Source organism: Ptychodera flava, chromosome 9 (genome assembly GCF_041260155.1).
Source record: "Ptychodera flava strain L36383 chromosome 9, AS_Pfla_20210202, whole genome shotgun sequence".
Lineage (NCBI taxonomy): Eukaryota > Metazoa > Hemichordata > Enteropneusta > Ptychoderidae > Ptychodera > Ptychodera flava.
In genome coordinates, this window is record NC_091936.1 from 20,852,211 (window position 1) to 20,880,111 (window position 27,901).

At 39.1% G+C, this 27,901-nt stretch overlaps 1 protein-coding gene across 1 annotated transcript; it reads left to right on the plus strand.

Annotated features, from left to right (window-relative positions):
- The first annotated feature begins 187 nt into the window (after positions 1-187).
- LOC139140309 (WAP, Kazal, immunoglobulin, Kunitz and NTR domain-containing protein 1-like) lies at positions 188-27,846 on the plus strand. The gene is made up of 11 exons (XM_070709466.1): positions 188-864; positions 6,452-6,619; positions 10,269-10,484; positions 16,268-16,555; positions 19,706-19,864; positions 20,689-20,808; positions 22,003-22,257; positions 24,436-24,618; positions 24,926-25,081; positions 25,531-25,710; positions 26,692-27,846. The coding sequence occupies exons 1-11, from the start codon at positions 792-794 to the stop codon at positions 26,853-26,855; spliced, it is 1,962 nt and encodes a 653-aa protein (XP_070565567.1). The 5' UTR covers positions 188-791; the 3' UTR covers positions 26,856-27,846.
- Positions 27,847-27,901: the final 55 nt, after the last annotated feature.

The window sequence follows — 27,901 nt, forward strand, 5'->3', positions numbered from 1 at the left end:
AACAATGTTGGGACCCATTGTTTGTTGCTAGCCTAGGCAGCCAATGGGTACTGATTGGCCTGAAGGATGTTTTCAGAAAAATCTGTCACGTCTCTGAGGTCTGTATGGTCTGTAACAGCTTTTGCACAACCTGCCACATATTCAATTATGCTTGTGGATAAACAATTTTAAAAGACGACTTTGTAAGCGCTCTGTCGATGACTGAACAAATAATTATTCGATCGGAGCAAAGTCCAACTAGAAGAAGTAAGATGCTAATTTTCAGACGTCAAACATGTGAATTTTACGTAATGTGTAATGTCTGTGCCGGCGTAAACAAATGTTATGAGAAATCACAGAATTTCAATTCAACTTAAAACATTACGAAAAATAAACGCTGCTCTTCTAAATAACAAAAATAGACTTATAAACAGCTGGCGCATGGTTAATGTATGTTGAGGCTTGGGCTAATTTGTATGCGTGGTACGAGCGAGTCGAAAGGACATGACATCATCATTTCCAGAGTTGAACACGGGGAAGGCGTCGGCGGATCATCGCGTTACAGTGAGCAGCGGAGAAGCTGTCGGAGACCCACACCCTTCCACCCTTTCCGAGAATTCCGCGGGATTAAGTTCCACACGTCCTATCTCGGGCAACTTCCTGTGTCGTCAGAAAGAGCCCACTGAAAAGAGGTGACGAGATTTCGTCCGATTCCGTACAGTCACTGCTGCGGACGAGCTCGATAGAGACCGTTCGATAAAAACCGCATCATACGCGTGTGTACTGGATCTACCCTGATCTGACGACAGAAAATGGAGCAAAGGAGGTTGACTTTGAGCGTGTGCTTTCTGGTTTTCATTTGCCACCGCGTTTACTCAACGCCAGGTAAGTTGCACGGTAACGCGACAGTGCTTTGAGAAAGTCATTTTGATTTCTGCAAGGTTTTCCCGATTTGCGGAAGCTTGTTTTATGTCAATAATATGTTAAATAGATATACCAATCCATCAAACTATTCAATCTCAGCGCTAATTTGTTTATCACTCACTTCTGCGGGCTTTGAATCGATAACCCAGTGTCGATGCATGCCCACCGTTAATCTGTGCATCGTACAAGCGCGACAATGTACACCGAATACGGAGAAGAGTTTAATATACCCGACATCTCCCTTCAAAATTAGTTCTTATTTGCCATCGTTGCAGTCGCTATAATTACCGAATTCTAATCTCTTGAATAAAAAAACAATTGGCGATTTAATTTTTCGTAATGGAAATCACCGAAAAGATCGATAGCATATTGTGAAATAACTGGTTATGATCCGCATTGATTGCTAGGTTCCACAAAGTAGAGAATGGAACTAAAATAGGCCTGTGTTTAGTCCATATTCACGCACGGGATCAGAGAGTCTTTCTGTCTTGCCACATTAAATAGCCAAGCAGGAATATTCAAAGCGGTCTCATCGTGTATTCGTGAATGCGACCGACGTACACTTTTATCTTACATCAGCAGGTTTGTCGTACATGACGTTGTCGTTGGCAGACATTGGCCAGAGTTAATGGCGATTCGTGTCTTCGGTATCCCTGGAAATCTCAGGTATTCCGAGCGCTTGTCTGTTTAAATTCGTCAGACGTCCACTTAACACACGTAAATGGCATCATCAGAACTCGTAACATCAGACTTAATTATGGTGATCGTTTTCCTCGGGAAGGGCATAGCTAGGTAATTGCAGGTATGGTTGTCAAGTGCATATATTTTCACAGCGAATCCCTGCATATGAGGTCTCGTATATGATCGCTGGACCCAGTCTTTTTTGCCCGCCTACCAGACTGTCTGTCTGTCTTTCTGTCCGTCCCTCAGTCCCTCCGTCCCCTGTCCGTCCGTCCGTCTGTCTGTCTGTCTGTCTGTCTGTCTGTCTGTCTGTCTGTCTGTCTGTCTGTCTGTCTGTCTGTCTGTCTGTCTGTCCGTCCGTCCCTCCGTTCCCCGTCCGTCCGTCCGTCTGTCCGTCCGTCTGTCTGTATGTCTGTCTATCTGTCTGCAGTGTCTGTCTCTTCGCCGTGTAATCTCTCAAAATTTATGATAACTTGCCGAGTCTTCCTTGATATTTTGAAAAATAAGTTGTGACGTCAATGGCCTCCTACTGCCTCATCCATACGAATCTACCGTAATTTACTCTTCCCATGCACTTAGAGCGCTACGATAACGTCAAAGACACTTGAAAAGCCATTTTGTTAAGAAAACGTCAGATCGATAAACGCGCAATAAAACTGTCATAGAAATGACACCATGCGTAATGCTGATGGCCAGCAATTATATATTCATCGATGACGGGATAGCTGAAAAATTGGGAAATGAAGAGTAGCCATCGCGAGGAATGGGCATCATTCAAATCGCGCCGCACCGCAGCTGACTTCAGATTTGTTGTGCTGCGGCACTGAGTTATTTTGCCACTTGATAACTCGGTAAAGCAATAATTACGACTGCGCGCGCACTCTCGCTACTACTGCCTATGATTATCACGGGCAACTCGAAAAATACACGCCTCGAAAATTGTGTACCAGGGAACGCAATAGAAAGTTCATGGTATAGATTTCGTCGTCAAGACGGATTGTAGAACTCTGAAAAGGATATGCAATTCTTTTGTGGTCGACGGTTTGTGGTAGACATTTTGAAATATCTGTAGAGCAATGTAACTTACCATCATCTTGTTGGTTGGTTTTTAAATCGAAAATTAAGGTGAATAGCAACGGCTCTTTAAAACCAATAACCTGTAAATTAGAGATAAAATCTTGTCTACTGCTTCGCTCAATAACATCTGATTTTTTAATTCCTGATTGATTATAAACGAGAATAGTTTACATAAGTTTGAGCAAAACGTTTGCAAACGTTTGAAGTTTCGTTTTCTATGATGCCTATTATTGCAGACTCCCTCATTCGGCCGGGTGGATTGCTGTACCACTGCGGGGCATCTATGCGCAAGCTCAAAGCCGTAAAAGGGTATATTTAAGTTTACAAGGCAGATATAATGTATCTACAAAAGACACGTGAGGTTCTCAAGGTGCTTGATTAGCCTACTTAAGAAAAACAAATGGCATTTGAGGGAGGCCATCTTTACACGACGCAGACAGACCACCAGCTGGCGTGCAATCACACATCGATTTTAATATCTGACGTCGTCAAATAACACTGCACCTCATAGAAGTGTTCTCGGTTAAACTTGATTTGCGATATACACAAAGCAAATTCGTCAGTGAATAATTTCGGTTTTCGACGTGCCACTGGGCGCCTTACATCGCGCAGAGACGCCACACGACCGTTCGTTATCGCGCTCTTGTTCTGCGCAGCGCCTTTGATTTGTTTGCTTTGCATTGATTGGTCCATGCCAAAGTGCCCATTCAGCTTTTGCACCCTTGACTTCCCCTAACCCGCACTGCAATGACGTCACGGAAAGGAAATTAGAGGCGAATTGTTATATAATTTTTGTCGGTCATATTTTGTTGTATCGCGAGACTTCCTGTTATTTATGACCAAGTAGCGTATTGAAAGAAGAATAAGATTTAATGTTGTTTACCCGCCGCCGAAAGCTTGTTGTCAAAATATTGATGCTCCCCTCAGGTGCATGGTTCTCTCACAGTCCCTCCACTGGAGGGACTGTGGTTCTCTAATAGGTTCTCAATTTTTACGCCTGTATGTAAGCAGAGTTTTGAGGTTTTACAGTCTCATCTGTACAGATGTACATATAAATTATGTTTATATATATGTTTATATATGTTTATATATATATATATATATATATATATTATATATATATATATATATATATATATATATATATATATACGCTCAGCCTATCTCGAATATACAATTATCTACATGAACATCTTTCAAAAGATATTTTGTACTAACAGCTTAACCTCTCCCTCAACCGACCCATCCATGTTTTAAATTCGAGCTGCTATTTTCCAAGATAATTTTAGTTCCGCGCCTCTATCCTTCATCCAGTTTAGCTTCGTCAAATATTCCATAACAGCGTGTGTCTGGGACGAGGTCGTAATGACTGCGGCAGAGTCTGTGATCCCTTACGATAATCACGGTTATCCAAGATGAACAAGGCAATGATTTCTCCTCAAGCCCTCAATAACACAGTTTTTCGATATCATTCCGAGGTTGTTCGTGACGAGCAGGGAGTCTCATTTGAGAGGGAATTATAGGGGCTTCGCTGCGGCAAACCTGCATCGCACTCCAATTTGGAATGAGATCCAGTTTTATCCAGTACCGCAGGAGAGCAAAATCACTCTCGTTGCTATTCTCAGATTATTAAAAGATCGTTTTTTCCACCAGCGTTGGATTTCTCAGGCAATTTAGGACAGAATATGATAGCTTTGAAAGTCAAAATCGAAAAAACATCGCTGCACAAAGTCCATGACAGGTCGACTCAAACTGCGTCTTAATTCAACTGCTCTTGAAAATTTTTCATTTTTTGGGCCAGTCACCAACAATGTAGATATCATAATCATTATTTTTCCTCTGTGCTGTGTGGACATTTAAAATATAGTGTTCCTCAGATTTTCCCATACAAAACCTGTAAATTTTCTTAATAACATCATAGCAAACGTTTCACTATGCAATGGTCCAATGAGAACAATGTCAGTAATAGGGCACCGAGACTAAAAAAAAAAAAAGATTTATGCGCGCAAAGTTGCGGCATGCAGATTCTTAGGCATTTGGGGAAAAATTCCAAATCAAGGAAAGACGAGGCTGCAATTCCAAGGAACAATTTATCAATTGTCCCTCTGCTCAGGTGGTTTGAGGTCTCAAAGACGTTAGCTCTGTAAGTATACCCTGCCGTAGCATTCTGAATTGTCGGGGCTGTAATATTGTACGTTTCCCAATTATACTGCAACATGCAGACGGTGTTCATACATAGCCAGCAACGACTTGCCTTGAATAACAGACAAATAGACGATTACTATGTGTACCGTCGGCAGATTAAACATGCACAGGCTGCGATGAAATTGTGAAAATCGAACACGAGGCGTCTTAGCATGCCTCTGGGAAGTTGAACAGCGAATTCTGTATAGGTGTGATTGACACAGGGATAACAAAGGTTTCAGTAAAAACGCCGACAGGGCAACTGGCAATCTCTTAATTAGGATAAGCAGATTGAGTCGACCTGCATGACTGTGAATGGCGTCAGCTTTATTTTGTAGCCAGCCACTACTGGAAATCTATGTGGTGTCAAGCATACACATATACAAATACACAGACACAGACACAGACACAGACACAGTGATATATATATATATATATATATTTTGTATATATATATATATATATATATATATATACTGTATATATATATATATATATATATATATATATATATATATATATATATATATATATATATATATATATATATATATATATATATATTATATATATATATATATATATATATATATAGTGTGTGTGTGTGTGTGTGTGTGCCCTCCTGGTTATCACCATAATGGCTTTATGGCAACCTTTGAACTTCGGCACAGAGAGTACGGTTTGATATATATATATATAAATAAACAGATTACTTCAAGTACAAAGTAATGAAATCTATTACTTAAGTTTCATGCATCTTGCAATCCTCAGATAGAGTGAAGGATTTCTAGCTCGACACTCTTACATATATGATTGGGACGAACCATTCTATTTGTAGGTAGTGTTAAAATTCGATAAATAATATTTGTTTTGGTGGCGACATTTTGAAACCAACTCAGAGCGTTTGTTTAACAGTGTAGATTTGTCAGCATTGATAGCCAGAGTGTCGAGCTAGAAATCCTTTCACTCTATCTGAGGATTGCAAGATGCATGAAACTTAAGTAATAGATTTCATTACTTTGTACTTGAAGTAATCTGTTTATTTATAACGCTCTTGTTTTTACATTGTGCACTGTAATTTCCCTCGAGGACATCTGTATACTTCGATATATATATATATATATATATATACACACACACACACACACACACACACACACACACACATACATGTGTGCGCGCGTACATGCATGTGTGTGTCTGTCCTTGTTCCGTGTGCGTCTTTAAAATGTTTATCTATGTCTGTCCGTCCGTCCGTCTGTCTGTCTGTCTGTTTGTCTGTATGTATGTATGTGTCTATGTATGTATCTATGTATGTATCTATGTATGTATATATGTATGTGTGTATGTATGTATGAATCTATGTATGTTGCGCTTGCAAGAAGTTGCTTTCTAAAGACACGTTTTTATGTTAACACCGCAAAGACAGAAGACCATGACCTTCAACGGCGGTCCTAGGTTATAAGACCCACATTTCATGACGCTCTATCACTTTGTTAACAACAACATTTTTCATTTTTGTGATTTACACAAACATTTTTAAACTTTACACTTTTAAAATTTTAAAAGATATTGCGACTATGTTCTGTTTTACTCTATTTTTCAGTGTTGGGAACGGGTGTGCAGATTTCTGGATATAAAGCTGGCCACTGTCCATTGATGACGGACTTTGGACAATGTTCAAACATGTGCATATACGACACAGACTGCGAAGACGACAAAAAGTGCTGCCTGAACGGATGTGGGGGAACATCCTGTGTAGAGCCCCAACAAGGTACGCGTTGTTTACGTCGAGACAATACTTAAGCTTATATTTCTGTATAATGTTCATGGTCGTGGGTTTTGAGTGGGCGTGTTGATGTTCATTTGTTTTACGAGTGATAGCTTAAAGGTCACGGTTGTTTTGCTGTACACTTCCGAATTGCAAGTGTCTGAAGAGGCGAAGGCTCGAGATTGATGGCCTTTCCTGTCCACTGGTGCTTGGAGAGTTCAGTGTATTGAAACGTAAGATCAGGGGACTACACTGGTAAGCCACCGGTGTAATCGGATGCACATGCGCAGTTTCCAAAAGGCACATTTATCCATGCTACGGAATTGCTATGATGACGAGTGTATAAGTTCGCTTGCCCTCGCGACGAAGTCAGTCCAGTTTTAGATTCAAATGTTACCCTGTACCAATCATAAAAGGTTCTGAAAATGTAAATGATAAATTGCAAAAAAATATATAGACATTCAGAATCGAATTCGGGATGATATCTAAACGATTTCAGTGTGCTTGATGAAAGCGGGGACAGAAACTATTGACTTAATCCGCCTTCTCCTATGATTTTATCTTTCCAAGTTGCAAGAGATTAACTTATCAAATTGCCATTATCGACGCCGCCGAGATATTCGCCGTGATTTGAGATACACACGGCTGCTTAAAGGGATACGTCTTATTCCATACAGTCGACTGTCTCCATCTCGTGTTCGATTCTCAAAATCGCATTACTGTGTAAAGGCAATCAAGGGGATAGGCAACAGCGTCGATAAGTTTTTCAATTGGTGCCGCGAGACTATTCAAACTCCGTTGTCTCCAGCAGCTTGCCACTCTCATTGAAAACTCTCAAGAATCTATCCATTTTATCAGATTCCGTAGGTCATATGTTCTTCGTATATTCAGGTTAGCGCGTGTCTCTGTTGCGCTGCGGAAAACTGCAGGTCGCGCAAAGGTACTTGACCTGCTGGCATGACAGGTGACGTCTTTAGCTCTAACAGACCTTTATGTTCTTTCCCGAATCGAGTATACTGGGTTGTCAATGCCTCGTGACTAAATTATTATATTGGCGCATGCCACTGCACCACGTTTGGCTATTGTAGTCTCTGTAGTTCTGGCTAAATAAGATGATTCAGTCAGTACCAAAGATCTTTGAAGAAGAAGAAGGTACAGATCGTAAATCACATTTGAATGTTTCCTTCGATCTGTCTTACGAAATCTTGCTGACATTTTCATCAAATACCTTTCAAAATTGACAATAACTCTGTGCATGTACGTATTTAGTCTATGCAAAGCTGGAATCTTTTCATAGATCAGTCTCTGCTTTCCGTGTAAAGGATTAATTTGAATAAAGATATTGTGTTTGGTTTCATGACGTACGTTGAAATCCTCAAGCTGACGGGCAGACGACATTCATCCCTACCTGAGCGGAGAATAATGTACACAAACTATCGAGAAATAAAGTAACGGCGACAAGTAGGAACGTAACGGCGGTGGAAATTGCCATCTATAGCCAGTGCGATATTGAAATGCCGCACATACAAGCGACACTTATGAACAAAACTGCGATTTGTTTCCTTTCGGAATAGCGATAAAATATTCCCTTTTCACGCGTTTCGAAACTGAAAGTAAACTATTAATTAACGTTCCTCAAGGAAATGTTGGCCCATTCTATTTTAAATCAACAAAAAATTAAAAGCCAGAGGTTACCTAGAGAATGTTGGTAACAGAAAAATAAATTACCTTGACGTTACCGGTTTTCGAAATTCAAAATGGCCGACATCTCTATATTTAACTCTCTAGCGAAAATTGGATTTTCGATTTTCATTAAAAAAAATTGGCTAAACGTCCTTGCTTGACAAATTTAAAAATAAGTACACACAAGTAGCGATTTGCAGAGTGTTGACACATTTGAGAGTCTGGATACCTGTCTGCGAGGCTCATTTCTATCTTTAAAAGGACATTGGCACTAGTTGTTGGCAGTCATATTACATAGAAGAGGGAAATGCCTTGAAAACATTCCTGTCAAATATGAACTCATGTGACACCAATGGACACAGTGAGGACCATTCATAGTAAGTGAGGCTACCCACAATTCTCCATGATCTGTACACACGGAGATTATTCACTGAACTGAAGCAAATTTCTTCTGTATACAGAATAGCTCGGTCCATATTTCAAAGTTCTGGCAACATAGTTCTGATAATCATAATTTTCTGATTTCTCACTGTGAATAATGAGAAGATCAACCCCTTTTCCGCGGAGGAGATAACAATTTTGTAATTTTGTCGACATAGATTTTTGACAGCCATACACAATAAGGAAACTAAGGGAATAAGTTGCATCTGTGTTGGCAAAAGAAAGGGTATTGATTTTTTTCAATGTTCGTAACAAAGGAAATTTGCATGTCTGACAGGTGGTATGATGAGACCATCTTAGTTGCTGATAACTTTATCTTGACAAGTGTGCAATTTTTAGCACTACACCTCCAAACATCGACTTCTCATTCAATTTACTCTTGAATTTTAAACATAATCAATGATTTTGGGGCATAGTTTCAACAAATAATCCTGAACTTAAATTGTAAGTTAAAAATTGTTAAGAAAACTGATAAATTTGAAAAAGCCTTTAGCAAAAAATGTCTGAGTGAACACATCAAGGAGAGTTTTGGATAGCCTCACTTACTGTGCCATTGCAATGGCCTCTGTGTACACTTTGCTATTGTGCAGGCCGTAAATTCATCAGCAGTCCTGGTTATCATTGTCCTCATCTGCACTGAGTGTCGGCATGGTTTGTGGAGGCATCTTTCGTCGATCACTCTTTTAGCATTTTGTTAGAATACCCGCAGCCTGACACAACAGCCAGCCGAATCTTCAAACAATAATACAAACTTGACAAAAAATTATGTCTCAAGCCAGCGTCTTGTCACGGTCCCCTTAAGTAGAGGAATGGTGACTCTAAGTTTTTCGACATTGCCTGTAAAGATGCAATCACTATATTGGAGCAGATTTGAACCCTCTCAGGACAGTTATAAAGGGGGGAATGCACCTCTTGTACTACCCCTTGAACTCGTCAAATACGAATTAAACGGCGAACTGGGTGTCGTGAGCCCATTTTAGTTTCAATATGAAATAAATTTAACCCTCTCACCTCGTAACTTTGTTCACCTGTAGGTTAAAGTCACACAATGGCGTTTACATACATTATTGAAAAGTAAAGTGTGCCATTTTGTCTGAACTTTTGTTGTCAAGGGAAACTTATATTCAAGTACACGTAATATAAAAACGTGAACATTTTCTGTAAACACGTCACAAAGAAATATGGTTGATTGGTCTTGAACCTTTTCATGTTTGCCTGATTATCGAAAGGAATCTACAAAAGATGGGTAGTTCATATGCTATTTTTTCGAAGTGCGAGAACGTTTAGTGTCGGCGCCGCGGGTTCAACATAGAAAGTGTTGTTTCACTTGAAATGCGTAATTATATTTTATTCGAACTCAGTCACTTTGCAGGTTATTCAAATCAAAAACCTAACTTACGCAATCTTAGGTACAATATGGAAACAAAAGCATCCTATCGATCCTGTTTGTATATGAATGTGACAGGAATTATAAACATTATTACTTCGGCTCACACGATATCCAACCTGACGTTCCATTCTTTTGCAGACCCGTGTCTCGGTTACCGTTGCCCTAAGCAGGGTCAAACTTGCATCTCACTGCTGACCCATCCCGTGTGCCTGTGCAACACCCAATGTCCCGATATCTACCAACCCGTGTGCGGAAACGATGGTAACACCTACTCCAACAAGTGCTACATGGATGCACATGCCTGCGAGCTGGAGCTAACCATAGCCATGGTACCTTGTGATCCGCTGACAGATGGTGAGTGTGAACTCTTTATCATTAAAATAATATTTCACTGAAAAGAGGATGTAATATTTTAAGACATATCAGGAAATCCGCGCGTGTGTATATTGACACGGTCACAATACCTACGGTAATTTAAATGCACCATATCTCCGGGTCGTCTCGTGTGCTTCCCTAGAAAACGTTACGTCATCAGTAAAAAGCAAATTCAGGTTTAGTCGGCAGCCGCCATCTTTGGTCGCCATCTTCACGCAACTCCCATTTGCAATATCTTAAATATACATAAACCGCACCATTTTACAGGGTCAGCACTTTGCCTGCAAAATCCAACGGATAATTTAAATGCTAAAAGTAACACCAATGGGTGATTTGATTTAAAAGAAAATGACTGAAGGCGTGAATAATTTTTGTTGGCATTGCGAAAATACTATCTTCGGTATCTTTAATGCTTTGAGCAACGTAATTCTGCAAGATGTCGTGAATACCATGTACCCGCTGGCGCTCTACCTTGATTGAATGAAGGAATGAATAAATGAATAAATAAATAAATAACTATAAGTTATGTATATTTCTCCAATATCGCCCATGGTGTTTTGAAAGTCCTGAGGCCGCTCTGTACCCTCCCAATGCGTGATCAGTCAATTGCTCCTTTTCCAGTTTATTAAACTCTTGAAGTTGCCCTGTAGGACGTTTCTATGACAACTCCATCGCATATTCATCATTCGTCAGCCTCGCTTTCGACATCGTGTTTGTAAAGTCCCGATACCCGCAATTTTCGGGATTTTTTTCCGGCAATATGTCGGATTGCGTAAAGAACAAAGTTGCCTATTCTTTTACGATAGACATCAGCAATCCCAATATACGTGTAACGAGAAAAGTAAAGTTATACTTCGACAGACGACATGGCAACATCTTATTTCTTGAACGTTTGTTTTTCGGCTCCGTTTGATAATACAAACATTGAAAGGACTTCGACACGACAAATACGCGTAAGGATCGTTATTGCGTATTCAATTGTTCAGCTATATGCACGCTTGGCTAAGAATTATTGCCTTTGAAAGGCGTGTAGAAGACATTTGGGATCCGATCGTAAATATGTCCCGTCGATTAAACTGAAGCAATTTCCTTATGCCTTATATTACACTTGCTCATAAAGTGGTGCACAACCCTATACAAATTGCCTACATCCATGCATGCAGATTTAAACGAACACTAAACCATTTGGCTTGGTCAGTTCCAATAGCTTTAGTCCATAAAAATCATGTTTACAGTGTCTGTGATTTCAGGGACCTTCAAATGTTCAATTTTTTGTTAAAATGCACCAAATGGAACATATTGTGCTTCACTAGTTTTAACGAACTGATGATGGTGAAAGATGAACTTGGCAGGAAAGGGGTTAAAGATCACACTAAATTAAATGCCAGTTTCTTTGCACACGTCACCAACAGTTTTAGGTCCTTCGTGAGCCACAAATTGCGATCTGTAATACGGCATCAGTTTACCACGATTGGATACTCACTAATGATACAACACACTCGTTGATACCCCATTAAACGTTAGCGAGAGTTAGTGGGATTCGTATGGTACAATCAAGTGTTCCTAGCGACCACCTATGGCTAACGGGATCAACAGACAATCATAATCTAGGCGAACAAAGAATAGGTTATCCATAACGGGAGGTCACAACCAGGTGATTCACCTCCAAATGGTTGGGCATCCATACTCACAATTGGCAGTTCATCAATATTTCTCCACGTGCTATGTTTCAGCGCCCATACGATTTTAGAACTCTGCATGGAAAGGAATTTGCGTTCACTGATTTTACACAATGCTTTTCAGATGTCATGTGAAACGACTCCTTGAGTTCAGAAAACAAAAGTTTGCATTTTTTTCATGCCATAACAAAAACTAACCTGATATTTTTTTTCGTTAAGGCCAGTCTGTCAAAAGCGGATGTTGGTCCGTCGGTACTCTCAACTTTCCAGACATTTTTAGACTCTATTAAGAACTGGAAACGAAGTGGAAACAATCGAAAACTCGGAATGTCTTGAAACTATTTGTATCTTTTGTGCTATATGTTTCATTGAAACAACACGCATGCCGAAGGGAGGGAGTCACAGAGTTCGAAAATCAGGGATTCTCCCGACTTTCACAACCAAAAATTCAAGATTTCAGACAATTTTGGAAATATTGTACTCAGTTGTCCCCGGTAAAATGTTACGTTTCAGAATTCAGGGCTGATTGCGTGATTTTGTGTTGGCTAGCGTGTCTGTTCGTCCATCGTAAGTGACGCAAATGGCATGCGTGTTCTGTTTCTCTGCGGAGATATCAAGTAGCTATCAAGAGAACCTAGTCTTCTGAGAAATTTGTAAGCCAGTCACGTTTTATTATTGTCGAAAAGGTACATTCCATGATGTCGTGAATATCCCCCACGGGATGCACCGCGGCACTACAGCTATTCGAGGAAAATTGCTTTCTCATACATTTTGTGCAAAGGGTGCTTTGCAAAGATGATTGTCAGAAAAATTTCAAAAACATTCATCTGCGGTGGCTTTCTTTCACCACACCATGACATCCGTAACTCGGGGAAACGTGTTATAAAAGGAGCCGAGAGAACTGAGGTCGACCTGCAGAGAGCTAAAATCAAAGCCGAGCAGGAATGCATGTCGAACGCTCCTTCAGTGCGCATGTTTCAAAAAGCCAGAACCGAAATAATTTATGCAGTTGTTGTATCAGATGTAAGCCTGAGAATTGATCATCGGGGTACTCAGCAAGGATCTTGTCTGCAGTACATGATACGAACCTTCTTTCTCTGAAAAATTTGAAAGTCAAAATTCAATCCGATAATGTTTTCCTCAACGGAGATTATATTTTAGCATGCCATTTTTTAAGGTTTCCACGCATGGACCGTCAGACAACTGAGTAATAAATCTTGATCAATTTATGAGTCCGTTGAAACTACTGAATTTTGCGGTTTCCAGACGATGTATGGTTTATCAATTCAAGACATGTCTGTTCCTTGATCTGTGCCAATACAAATTATGAATCGCCAATTTCTTTCCAAATTGCAAATTAAACATGATGTCGGGTGTGCAAATGATGCCAGATGCACGTCGTTGACCGGGAAGAGGCTGCTTTCATCTCGTATGTGTGTGTGCCTTACCTTGTACCTTGCACTGTATAATCGACACGACAATGACCCAATTCAAATGCCTTAATTCTTTATCATACTCCAAGAATTGCATTTTTGGATATGGTGAATTCACAAGCCAATAGAAACCGCTGAAATCGTATGATTATTCAAAAAATAGCTGCGTTCTTTGTTAAATTAAATGATATCGACGTCTTGACACAGCAACGAAAATTTACCGCACTCTTTTTCGCAGTCACGTTTGCCCGTAGTTAAGCTTTTGTAATTTTAACTTCTTTTGTTGTGTGCACTGTTTTTGGTGTTTCCGTCTTTTATTTGTCGAACAAAAATCGTCGCAGTGCGAAATAAATCTAGCAGAATTTACATATCTTGTCATGAAACCGTGCCCTTTGCGATCAAGACGGTAGCGCCCAATTTTTGATACCATCATGCATATTTATGAAGATCCGTCGTGCTTGAGGCCCTCGCGGCATGCAAGTCGACGATACGTATGGCAAGGAATTTTCAACTCTAAATTAATTACAAAAAATCAAGCCAGTGAGTGTATTTGACATTTTCGGGTCAGGAAATGGTGATCTTATCAAATATTATTCGTTTATATTAGTCCTTTGGCATCGTAAAATCAGCGCTTTTGAGGCGATGCAGTGAACGGCAGCGAGTGTACCCTCCTCGGCGTGACTATTTGGCAGGTATTGCAGCTGCGTATGAATTTATCGAAAACCAAATGTCACAAACCACTGGCATCTCGTTTCCGCTGTTTATGTCAATTTACTTAGGCCTAGATTTCATATTTCGGCGACAGATACTGAAACCCACAAATAATTTAATGACTCGGGTATTTCACATTTCAACGTTCATCTCAATGTCGACACTATATCCACAGTACACGCAGATTACAACTGCATCGAATATAGCGGCGTCATCACCTTGCAGCCTCCAAAGATCAGCTAGGTTTCGTCCTCAAGTCACGTGATGAACAGCCTAGCCTCCCTATCGCTCAAAGGGGAATGTGATTTCCATGTTTCGCTTGGCAGGTTGATCTATCCCAGAGGATTGCTTGCAAAGGAGAAAGACGTTTTAGAAACCATTTGCTTCATGTCTCGCTCAGGGCTGTGCTTTCAAAATATAGACACCGACGTGTTAATTTAAAAGGCAGCGGCAACCAACTATTGTATCGAGAGATTCTTTGAGTGGTTCGAAGATCTAGCAGTACTCATCAAAAACATCGACCGTATGGCTTCAAATAAACCAAAAATAAAACATAAGATACCTTGGTTCGTAATGTATTCGTAGGGTTTCTTTAAAAGTCTCGAAATATTTCTGTGCTTACGCAATATTTTGATATTGACAGCTATCCAATCAACCTGGATTAATAAGTAAGGATAAAAGCAGAGAAAATGAAAACTGTCCGAAAATAATAATCTGATATCATCCACCTCCGACATGACCGACTTTAAGTCCCTCGCTACACATTGAATCGTAAACATTTGATTTCATTAATATTCAGCCATAATCCGTTGACACTGAGTGTCAGCTTGCACCAGCAGCTATAGTTGCCCTGTCATGAAATCATTATGCACGGCTTTCAATGTGTGTCGATAAAACCGGCAAGAGGTCAAAATTTTCGTACCGTCATGAGAATCAGAAGACTTTTTTCCTTAGGCGTGCCTGAAAATGATACCGATATTGTTTTACAAGTTATAAATGTTCACGTTTTGTTTTTATTCGTCATGTTTCTTTCCAAATCAATGTCTAGTATAATGCCGTCGACACTTCCCTTTTATTTACGAAAACTGACGTGTGGTTTTTTACTGACCCATTGGCAACCAAGTATCCGCTATTTTCACTCCAGTAATAAATACAAGAATTCATTGATGTTTCTTTCTCTAAACCTTAGCCCCAATATTGAGTTGAGTAAAACTATGGGAGATGGTGAATGGACGTGTGTATGCGTTGACGAAAAAAAAATAGATCAGTCAGATTTTGATTGAGACCAACAACACCACACCTTAGACACCATTGCGGAATTTCAAAATGTGATGTAATTATACACATTCTCTTCAGTCACCTGTTGGATTCTGACAATTTTAGCTTTTGTGTTCACGTAGCATGCGAAAGACATTCTTGAAAACAAATGACTCCAACTATTGACATTTACATACTACGAAATGTTTATAAAAACAATTCGTTTTATAAAGTTTGAATGAGGTAAAATGTTTGGAAAGGTGATTTTGAAATGTTTGAGATGCAAACGAGGTAATTCACTTTTTGATCCGGACAAATATTATAAATACTGTAGCATCACTTTGGGAGAAAATCATTGACCGAGTCAGAGTAACAGAAGAGTAACATGTATCTTGTCCCATTTTGGAGGCACAGACTCCCTTGCGAGTTTGCAACAACAACTGGACTTCGACTGCCCGACATTTTATCAAAAGTACTGTCGCTTGAAATTCAATTTCGCCAAAGACACAAATTACGGACACAGTGACTCTGATAGGAAAATCCTAATGTTTTGTGGGTAAAATGCAACGCTTGTTTGTAAATAAAAAATGGGCACGCACATCTGACGACATGCGCCCTTTAAGGTTCTGGGTAATTCGACAATTTTGATGAACGCATACATGCACCTTTATCCATTCGACAGATGGTGCGACGGACACTCCCCTGTCTACAGACTCCCCGATGGATGAAGGGCAAGGATGGGTATTCCCTGGCGTTGGGGAGGAAGATGAAGATGAAGATGAAGATGAAGAATACAGTGATGATGAGTGGGAAGAAGATGATGAGTCCGACGAAGAGTACATTCCCTCTGATGACGGCGAGACTGAGCTTCTCTCGACAGATTTCCCACCAGTAAATACATCTGGAATCGGTGAAGATGATAATGACACAGGGTTCCCGGGAGACGAGAAGGAAGATGGTGGCGAACCAGGTAAGAAGCGTTCAACATGATGGAAGTTTGATTACTTTGATGAAAACTGCAGAAATCGCGTCGTCTCAAAACTTCTTGATGGCGCTTTGTATTCCCACTCGAACTAGCTACGCGCTGTGTGTCTTAACAATGCGAATACGATAGAAAACTGGAATAAAAAATCATTTTAACTAATGATCACACATGATCACATAAACGTTCATCTCGCGACATCACTGTTCCATGGTAACAAATTGGCCATTACAACTTTAAAATTTTATGAACAATGTTAACTAGATTTCCTCTTCAGATCACGTCATTAAGAGCATTAAAATGAGACGACAAACAAAATGCAAAAAGCTTTCAGATCAGCATATCTGTTTTTATCTGCATAGTTTTACGCCTTTAAAGTAGAGATGCAGCCGAGATTAAAAGTTTTCAGTGTCTCTTTTTTCCAGTCTGCATTAAAATTGGCGATTGAAATTCAAGATGGCCGCCCTTCTCTGCGTTATCTCCATTGTTTTCTGAAAAAGATGTAAATATTTTTGTAGGGCTCGCTAAAAGCTAATTCGAGGGGATTTCGTAAGCTAAGTTATGCATCACGACACCGGCTATATATCGTTTTCAGTGGACGTCCAAAGCCACACTCGAAGACGTGCACTTTGCGCCGAATATGCAAATCACTATGTTAATGACATCACGTGATCGGTCTCAGGTGCGATTGTTGCAGAATAATTTCTCCTCGAACGCGGCATTAAAAATGAAAACTGCTCGATTTACCGCCTTGTCCTTGGAGAACCCCTGCCAGCCAACATTTTATATCTGTCGTCCGCGCACGTTTACTTCACAGACAATCGGCTCAGCACGGTTCTCAAGTGCCCTTGCCAGGGTTCTGCCAGGCGTGACGGATTCCGCCTTTGAAAATTAATGAGATTTAGATGCAAATGTACAGATGTGTAATACAAAGGTTATGAATCGGATTCTCAATCCGAAAGCTTCCATTTTATTTTGCTATTAAACGTCATGTGTCAGAAACTGGCTCAGGATAACGAGAGTTAATAAAAGTGTTTTTATAGCGTCTTTAATGGCGTTTTGTGTAATAGACAACTGAATATATGAGCGCATCCAAATTAAATTGGTTTTCTTGTTGACACATAGTAGGCTGTTGTCGGATCATGAATTTCCATCGTATTGAGCTCTTTCTATTTGCAAAAAAATTTACAGAGGTAAATTAATTCATCACATTTTCAACATGCCAAGCAACCAATCAAACAACGGACACATGGTATCGACAAGCATTAGCATGTGTGCGGATTTACTGTAAATCAGTTGCAAAGCGATGATACGGTGACAACGTCCCGTTGTTCTACGACAGCTGTTTGGCCAGGTTTTTGCTTGAGTCATACCGCTTGGTACGTATTCAGGGGTCAATGTAACGTTGTACGGAATCGGTAAACAATCTTCTTGCGTGGGCTAGGATTAAAAGACAAATTACGTCTGTCGCGAATGTTTGACCCAGCCTTTCTGTTTACAAACAGATATTTTACCCAAAAGCCAACAGTGGCTTCCCTACTCAGGTTGGTCGGTAAATCAGCGACTTTGACTCAACTTAGACAGGCGTTATCCTGCTTTCCCCCACTGATAAAAAATGTTTGACAGCCTGGCTATTGTTGCGTTAACTGTGATGGAGGGTGTGTCCGAAGGCAGGGACAAAGCACATGTCTATGTGTAGCGTTTTCTCACTGTGACCGGGTCAGTTGTTTTCACCGAAAGTGAAGTTATCCCGCCGTGGTAGATGGACGGACCAAAATCATTTGCATCGCGAATGTAGAAGTAAACTCCTCTCGAGACATATTACCTGATACCAACTTTTGTAAATGAAATAGTGCAAGCTATCACCGCAATGTATACTTACATGAGGTTCACAGCTCGCACGCCCTCAACTGACGAGGTAGAATAATGCGCCGTAGAGACTGCGATGTTCGTTTCAAGCTTTATCGAAAGCATCACTACCCTGCTGTTAATGTACATACATTCACACGGTGATCCTAAACTTTGTCTAAATTATAGTATGAAAGATAATTATTAAAACTGTAAGATTAGAAAACTTTCGCGCTTACCACCTTGATTGTAACAATATCAATTTAAACGGCCCACGTGAACGAAAACAAGGCAATAAATACGCGAAAAGGCTAAGCAAAATGCCGAGACTGTCCCACCAATAACTTATAAATCTGCATTGTGCAGTGATGGATGTTTATAATGCAATGAGATGTCAAGTTCAACCATTGTTAGCGAATTGTACATTTTCAGAAGTAAATTTCGAAGATTTAAAGATGGTTCACCTTTTTTTATTTGCTTGTTTTTTAAAAAAGAAATCGAAAAATATTGCCATTTACATAATACAAGTGTGGTTTTGAAGCATAAGTTTTCGGAAAATGGCAGATCATTTGATTTTTTCTGATCCTAAGCTTTCAGTTGATACGGTGAACGGTTTCTAATTTTCCCTCGGGATAAGTTGAAAAGCGTTCGGTACTTGAGAATAACTTAAAGTGTTCCCTAAAGGTGACGTGAGAGAAAATTCAAGACTTTTGTGTCAAAGGTCATTGAGAGTATAATTTTGACGTGGTGGCAATTATCGACGCTTGTGCTTCACAGCATTTTGCAAAATTCTTGACATAAATACTGGCTAGTGTTTTTTTAGGTGTCATCATAGGATGGTGTACTTGAACATGTACATCACATACTATTTGTGATAATGCATAAATTAATGATTTTGCAGAATATAAAATCAGCCATCAATTAGCGCATTAACACCGAACATATCAGGACATGATGTATGTATGTATGTATGTATGTATGTATGTATGTATGTATGTATGTATGTATGTATGTATGTATGTATGTATGTATGTATGTATGTATGTATGTATGTGTACATGTGTGTGTGTATGTATGTATGTATGTATGTATGTATGTATGTATGTATGTATGTATGTGTACATGTGTGTGTATATATCTATAAATATATATATATACATACATGTATATATATATATATATATATATATATATATATATATATATATATATATATATATATATATATTCATTCATTCATTTTTATTTATTTATTTATTTATTTATTTCCCCCTGTTTCATCTATTACAGCGCCACCGGTTCTTGTTGAACCCCCAGGCGAGGTAGTAGCGTACGTCGGTGATGCAACGAACATTGAGTGCAATGTCCAGGCTGACCCAGAACCCGCCATCCTTTGGAAGAAGGACGACTTGATTATGTACCCCGGTCAGACATATGACAATATATTTGGTAAGTCAAACATTAAACTGTTGTACAATATTCTACATGCGGCTATTGTAAACTTTAACAGAGTTGCCATGGCGATTAAAATGTCTCATAAGGGTTACATGTTAGATGTGAGCTCGTAAGATTTTTCATATTTCATCAACCATCAGCTTTATGATTTGGAGATATCTTTAGTTAACACGATTGAGTCAGTTCATTTATGTAAATGACTCGCTTCTCTTAATGACATATTCCAGAGAGAGAGAGAGAGAGAGAGAGAGAGAGAGAGAGAGAGAGAGAGAGAGAGAGAGAGAGAGAGAGAGTCGTGCTTTCTAGATTATGCAATATAATTTCATTTCGAGCTCTTTAGATGGAGTCCATGTATTTAAGAGCTGAACCGGATGAATAATTTATTCTTTTATTAATTTTATTAGAATCTCACGATCGATTCATTCTGCCGCTAATTGGCATTAATTAAGCGTGTGTTTTTACTAATTGTCGTCCATCCAATTAATTCTCACACTAAAATACAGTATGATAAGAACAGTATGAAAAATGTGTGGTGCGATTCCATGAATTTCAAATGTTGATAGCACAACAGGGAAACCGGAGTGATTCATTATTCATTTTTCGATGGTATATCATGAATTAATAGCACAAGAGACATGCTCCCAATATATTTACGAAAACGTGATATTTTCCTGTTAAACCTCAAGAACCAAGCTGAAATCCGCTTGGCGTTTGCCTGATGAGAATGTCACGCCCAACCGGCGCCCCAGGTGCTGCCTGCTCGACAAAATCGACTCTTTCCGTCGAGACGTTAAAGTACTTTCAATTTTCTTCGACAGTTTCCGAGAAGGGAGTGCTGCATTTCTCGAGTGCCCAGAAGGAGATGAGCGGCAATTATCTGTGCATCGCTGCAAACTCGGCAGGCAGTCTGGCTGTTTTGTACGCTCTTTCAGTAATAGGTGAGTTGTTCATCACCGGAAGCGGAAATGTGATCGCGTTGCCGAACAAAATGGCGGAAGGGAGTACTTCTCCACTTCATGGCGCCATTGTCGTAAATCGTTTATAGTCATCATCCACATCTGGTGTACGAACCCACAGGTGTGGCGGTTTTATTGAAGATGTTTTGCCGATTTCAACTCAAATTTAGAACGATTTGCTGAAGGCTTCGTCTAACCATATGGTATTTCTGCACACAACTCGAACCCCCGAACATGCTGAAATGCTACGACTGAAAGTCGCAATATACAGAATATATGTACTTACGTTATAGGAAAAGTAGCATTTCTTCCGAATGTATAACTACCAATCAAAAATCGCATCATCTAGCATGTAACTCACAAAACTAATTCACCTCTAGAAACCAATGATAGTTTATATAACTGCTTTGCGCTTTTTTCCGCCACCACCCCTATGTCTGAACATAAGCTTATGCACAGTCACCTGTGGTCTATTCCGCTCTGCGTCTATGTGCCCCATAAACGTGTGTACATATGCCTGAGAAGAAGGCATATGTACACACGTCTATGGCAGAGCGGAATAGACCACAGGTGACTGTGACATATGTAAGCTTACCATGTCCAAACATTCTACATTTTTAAAATAAATTGTAACGTTCACCATGAAAATTCTGTGAGCCACAGTCCCTCTATATGGATAGAGGAACTGTGTGTGAGCCCATTGGTTCTAGCACAATTTTTCTCGGATTTTATGCAGATCTCTTCATGTTCAGAACGGAAACAATGCGTTAAGTTTCATTTTGTCAAGTGTCTAGCTTATGTTCGTCGCGTACCAAATTTAACATAATGATTAGTAACAAGGCCAGCCCATGTCTTTATTAGCCATCGGAAACAGGATAAGAAAGCTGATGAGCCTGTCATTCATATATATATATATATATATATATATATATATATATATATATATATATATATATATATATATATATATATATATATATATATATATATATATATATATATATATATATATATATATATATATATATATATATATATACATATACATATATATATATATATATATTTACATGTCAACGTGTAACGGAACAATTAAAAAACAGAACTATGTGACACTTACAATTAAATCAATATGTGAGGGCGCTATATCATTGATTTTTGCTGCTGCCTCTGCAGATCGTCCAGCCACTGAAGCAATCGTCACTGACTCAGAAAGTCCAGAAAACGAAGCCACTACGGCCAGTGTCGGTGAGGGCGGTAGTATGGACGCCGCCTGCTACATGCCCTTCGACAAGGGTACCTGTCACCAGTACATGGCCGTGTGGACGTATAACATGCAAACGAGATCGTGTGAAGTGCAGGCATACGGTGGCTGCGGGGGAAATGAAAACCGCTTTGCCGAATATGAACAGTGCAGAGCTACATGCCCAGGTAAGATGGTGTGACTTAAAGTTCACATAACCAACCCCATCCCTTTATGGTACAGGGAAAGAAGTAGAAATTCTGACTCTTTTAGTATCTTAAGTCTACTCCTCGAGAATATTGAAATACAGTGTACTTGGATTATAAGCACAACCTCATAGCTTGCAAGAACATTATTATCGTCGATTAATGAATCGAAAGTCAGGTATTATATTCAATTAACAGCGACAGTAATCCAGGCAATACATAAACAAGTCACAAACTGGGTATTGTAACCAGCTATACCAGATTAAAGGGATATACTAGTTTATACTAAGTGCTATGCTATTAAACAAGAGTAAAATTATCGGAAATTACATCTCCCGTCCTTTCAAATTTATGTTTAACGTGTTGCCAGTGTCCTGGTCATAAGTTAGCTGTAGATGGATACCCATTCAAGTATTTCAACGTCAAAGGATCATAGCTGGCTTTTACATCCAAAGAATGACATTTCATTTCGAATTCATTGATCATCGTGATTAGAATATTCGCATATACTGACGTGACACTTGGTGACCTATTTTTTTGCTCACGTGTTTACACACGTGGGCATATGTCGCAGCGATGTCTGTCTGTCTGTCTGTCTGTCCGTCTGTGTGTCTGTCTGTCTGTCTGTCTGTCTGTTGTTGGTCCATTTTCTCAAAAACGGCTCATCAGATCAGAATCAAATCTGGTACATATATTCAGTTAGCAAATGGCAAGAACTGATTAGTTTTTGGTGGGTCTGGCTTGCATACTTTTTGCTCATTTGCATAATTAATGATTTAGAAAAATAGATATATATTAAAAACAACTACACAAAATTTGATGAGATTTGCTACAAATGTTGATCACACCAAGATATATCAGCAGTGGGAACCATTAAGGGTGACATGAAAGATAAATGCTAATTTGCATATTTAATGAACTTTCCTAACTAGGGATATATGTCTGATTTGACTTAATCAAAATTAACCAAACTTGGTATGTATATTAAGATACTATGATTTAACATTATTGAAAGTCTTTAAGCGTTTTAATTTCAGCCAATTCCTAATTTGCATATTTCATGAACTTTGTTAATTAGGAATGTATATTTGAAATGACTGGACCAAAGTTGAAGAAACTTGCTACATGTATTGAAGCCACTATGATACAACATTTTTGAAAGTCACTAAACATTTTTACTTCAGCCAATTCCGAATTTGCATATTTAATGAACTTTCCCAATTAGGGATATATATCTGAATTAACTTGATTGTAGTTGTTGAAACTTACTATATACATCAAAGATATTGTGATATAACATTATTGAAAGTCAAAAGACATTTTTACTTCAGCCAAAACCTAATTTTAATATTAAATGGATTTTCATAATTAGGTATATTTATCTTAATGGACTTGATCAAAATTGATGAAACTTACTATGTATATTAAAGACTCTATAATTCAATATTATTGAAAGTCATCAAGCATTTTCTCGTCAGCCAATTCCTAATTTGCATATTTAATGAACTTTCCTAATTAGAGATATATGTCTGAACTGACTTGACCAAAGTTGACAAAATTTGCTACACATATTGCAGATACCATGATACAACATTAATGACAATCACTAAGCATTTTTACTAAAGCCACTTCCTGATTTACATATTTAATTAACTTTGCTTATTAGGGATATATACCGGGATTTACTTGATCAAAGTTGGCAAAACATGCTATGTACATTGATGATTATACCAGGTACTAGATCAAAACAATATCGAAAGTCATTTCACATTTTCATGTCAGCTTATTTATAATTTGCATATCTAATGAGCTTTCACAGCTCGGCATATATGGCTTGAAGGACTTGGCCAACGGTAATTACACTTGCTAGATAAAGTGGTGATACAATAAGAGCAGTAAAATTACTTTAATATTTTTATTTCAGCTAATTACATATTTGTATACTTCATGACCTTTTAGAATTAATCGGCGGTGATTATTGTTCATTATGTTGATCATAATAATTTCAATGAAGTTGCAAACATGTGGCAAAGGTTCAAATTTACACATAACTTCAATATATAATGAAACACGTGAGCATTTACAGTTCATATCTGGTTTTGAACTTCTGTCATTTGCAATGTTGTGTATATTCAAGTCAGCTTGCTTTACCTCCAACAGACATGCCGACAAACCAGTGCGAGCACCCTCTAGAGACCGGTCCCTGCAGAGGTTACTTCCCAAGGTGGGGCTGGGACCCAGCCACTAAAGACTGCGTCAAGTTCGTGTACGGCGGATGCCTAGGAAACGACAATAATTTCGACAGACAGGAGGACTGCCTAGCTGTATGTTCCAACAATGAGGGTAAGTTGCGATGTGTGACGACGACCCCTATTAGAACTTTGACATATCATTTAGCACAGCTTGCAGCCTCTCCACTAGATAATCATGCAATGACTAGACGTGTAATTCACGTTTTTCCGCGGAGACTGTCACCCAAGCTAAGTGAAATATCAATGTGTGCACTTCCCAATATACTTGTGATGCGTGGGTGCCACAAATTAATCGTAGGAATTAGTGTGCTTTAATTTGGTGCTGTGAATTAGTAAACTGCCAAACTTAGAGATATTCGAACGAAAAGAAAATTGAACGATTTTCGATATTATTATAGTGCTTCCCCCAACCGAAGCCCCCGAGGTCCCAAGCGAAGAACAAAGTCCAGATGTCCCTAACGAACAACGAAGCCCACCGGACCTTGCACTCGAAGAATGCGAAGACTGCGAACCTGAGAAAGATCTCCACGACAGCTACTGCAGAAACGATTTTGGTAAGTTTTTAGAACATTAGTTGGAGGGGGTCTCCGTCAACAGTGAAAAAAATGCAATGAATACTACAGCCACATTCTGGCGCAACCAAATCGTGAAGTACGAGAAAATAACCACAAGAGATTTGGCTAAAAATGTCGCCCTCTATCGATGTGGATTTTGTAGGCCATAACATATATCAGTCTGTGAAACGACAGTCTTTGCAATTCAAAAGGTTAATCTCATTGTATTGTGACACGTATCGAGCTATAAGATAAATCTTTATCTAATAGAGAGTACATCTCTCTGTAAGCGAAGGCAGAAGAGGAAAAATCCCTGACTAGTGCCTACGCTGTAGTTTATGTGGCATGTGCCAACATTAATAAAATAAAAACAAATCATCGCAGTGCTACATTTGAATAGCGTGATCTTTCCATCGCGCTCACGCTTTCAATTGTTTTCTGTGTTTCAGTGCTGAGTGGTACGATTTCCCAGCTGACCCCTGGTGACGATGGCTACGTCAGCATCAAAGTGGTGATCGACGGTTTGTACAAACATGGCGGCTTGCAGATGACCCAGTCAGATTCTGTTGGACTCGCAATACTTAAAATGAAATATAACGGAGAATGCCTCTGTCCCGGAATTTCAACAGGTATTCCATAACTATGTTCTATCAACATAAAATGCTGACAACTTTTATTTGGGTTGCCTTAGTTTATGATTTTTCATTAACCGAAGCATAGTGTCCTTTAGGGAACAATTTGAAAAAAAAAGACGAAACAGTTTGATATCGCAGACCCTTAGAGTGCAGAATAATCCATTGTTCAGTGTCCCTACTGCTATCATAACTAGCTTTTATATCGCTATTCAACAGAACATATCTTGGGTCCAACAGAATTAAATGTCAATTGTTCTCCAGGTAAACAATGAGTACTTTTGCCATTCTGAAAAGATGTGAAGGTAATAATTTGGGATTTGTGTGTGTTTCCGAAAAGGAATTTAATTCCTTAAAATATAGCCTGCTAATGACAATTTTCGAAGACAAGAGTACTATCTACGTCAGTATAATGTTTATAAACTCAAAACCAATTGTGCACAACCTGGAATACCGGTGAATTGCATCATCAAACTTAACAAGTCACAATGAAAATCAGTGGTCACTGCGCAGGGCTTTGAATTGGAGGGACAAAGTACCCAACATTTACCGATATTTGAAATTCAAAATGGCCGCCATCCATGTGGGGAAAATAAAATTTTTGATTTTCACCGAAATACGCTGACGAAAATCTCTCGTATATTAGATCTTCAAAATTAGCACCAACAAGTGGCAGACAAAAAAGCATTGAGTCCGAATATTTGTCTCCGAGGTGCATTTTATCTCAAATCCATTTGAAATACCCACTTTTACAGTTATATGAAGTCCATTCTTATATAGAAATCAAATACCGAGAAACAGAAATAGTAGGTTGCGCCCAAAATGAAGACACACGACTTTTCTAGTTCAGAGTGAAACCCCCCTATTGAACATTATGTGTAGAAATAATAGGAAACGAGATTTTTATAAAGTTCGATGTGAGCCTATTCAGACCCGATGTAGTCACAATACTCTTTTCTCTCTCTTTCTGTTGTGCAGATGGAACAAAGTACTTCATCATGGGTAAAGTGGAAGATGGCGTCGGCGTGCTCGACAGTTCCTCCTACTTGAGAAGTTACACTAGCCACCGCTTCTCCAAAGTGTTGCACATCAAGCAGAATTCAGTGTATATCTGCAACCCTATGCTGAGTCCCTTCTCGTAGATTTACCTCGTAGTGCGCATGTGCTAATACAGTTGTAGTAATTTGTATCAATTCATATGTGGCCGAACCGTCGACGTCGGCGAAACGGCCATCTTATAGCGTTTTGTGAACGCTGTGATTTTTTTTAACCCAGCCTGTCTATACAATTTATTTCTTGGTGTGTTAAGGTATTTACATATAAAGTTTAATTGAGTCAATATAGGGTGTCACTGAGCATTGCACATAAATGTAAATAACTGTACGATTTTCTACTTTTTTTCGTTTATCTGCAAAGAAGGTTACCTGAAACTGTTATGCCTTGCTTTGCACATTGAAATCTCAAATTTAGGTAGCATCAAGGCATTATTTGATGGTTAGATGTGATAACTAATCGACAGACCAGCTGCTTCTTGTGACGTCATCACTACGTCATCAGTGTGCACGGTGTCGAGTTGTCTCATACTGTGGGTAACGGAAGCGTATTTTGGCGGAGGGTGTAGATACTGTAAGAGAGGTTGTAGATATATGTAAACATCGAGTCAAGGACGTTGACCTTTTTGAGTAAATTGTCAAGGACAAGGGAAATGAAATCTTGAAAGTTAAACACTTTACGATGTTATCAGTTTAGTATAAATGGCAATAAGTATATCTGTTTTTATTATAAATCGTGCGTCGTCTGCACTTGAACGGTGTAACACTGCTAATAGTAGTCCAGAAAAATATTTAACTTTACTGTACCTGAAGTAAATGCTGGAAGTAGAGATAATTTTTTCACATGATTCGAGTGTTTATAATTTAGAACAGTGATAATCCATTATCAATCGTTCATTGACAATCTGTGAGTTGAGAACAATTGTAAATGTTAATAAATTGCTTTCGGGCTGTGCGCTTTTGGTGGGTTGTCTTGCGCAGCACGCATACTGCGCACGCGCCTAACTTACTATGCATCAGTGTACAGTAAGTCGGCTGTCGCTTGACAATGCACCAAACGCTGTCTGAAAATTACGTACAAGTTGTGTTTGAGAGCGAATTTTTTTTAATTTTTGGTAGACTGGAAGATCCATTGT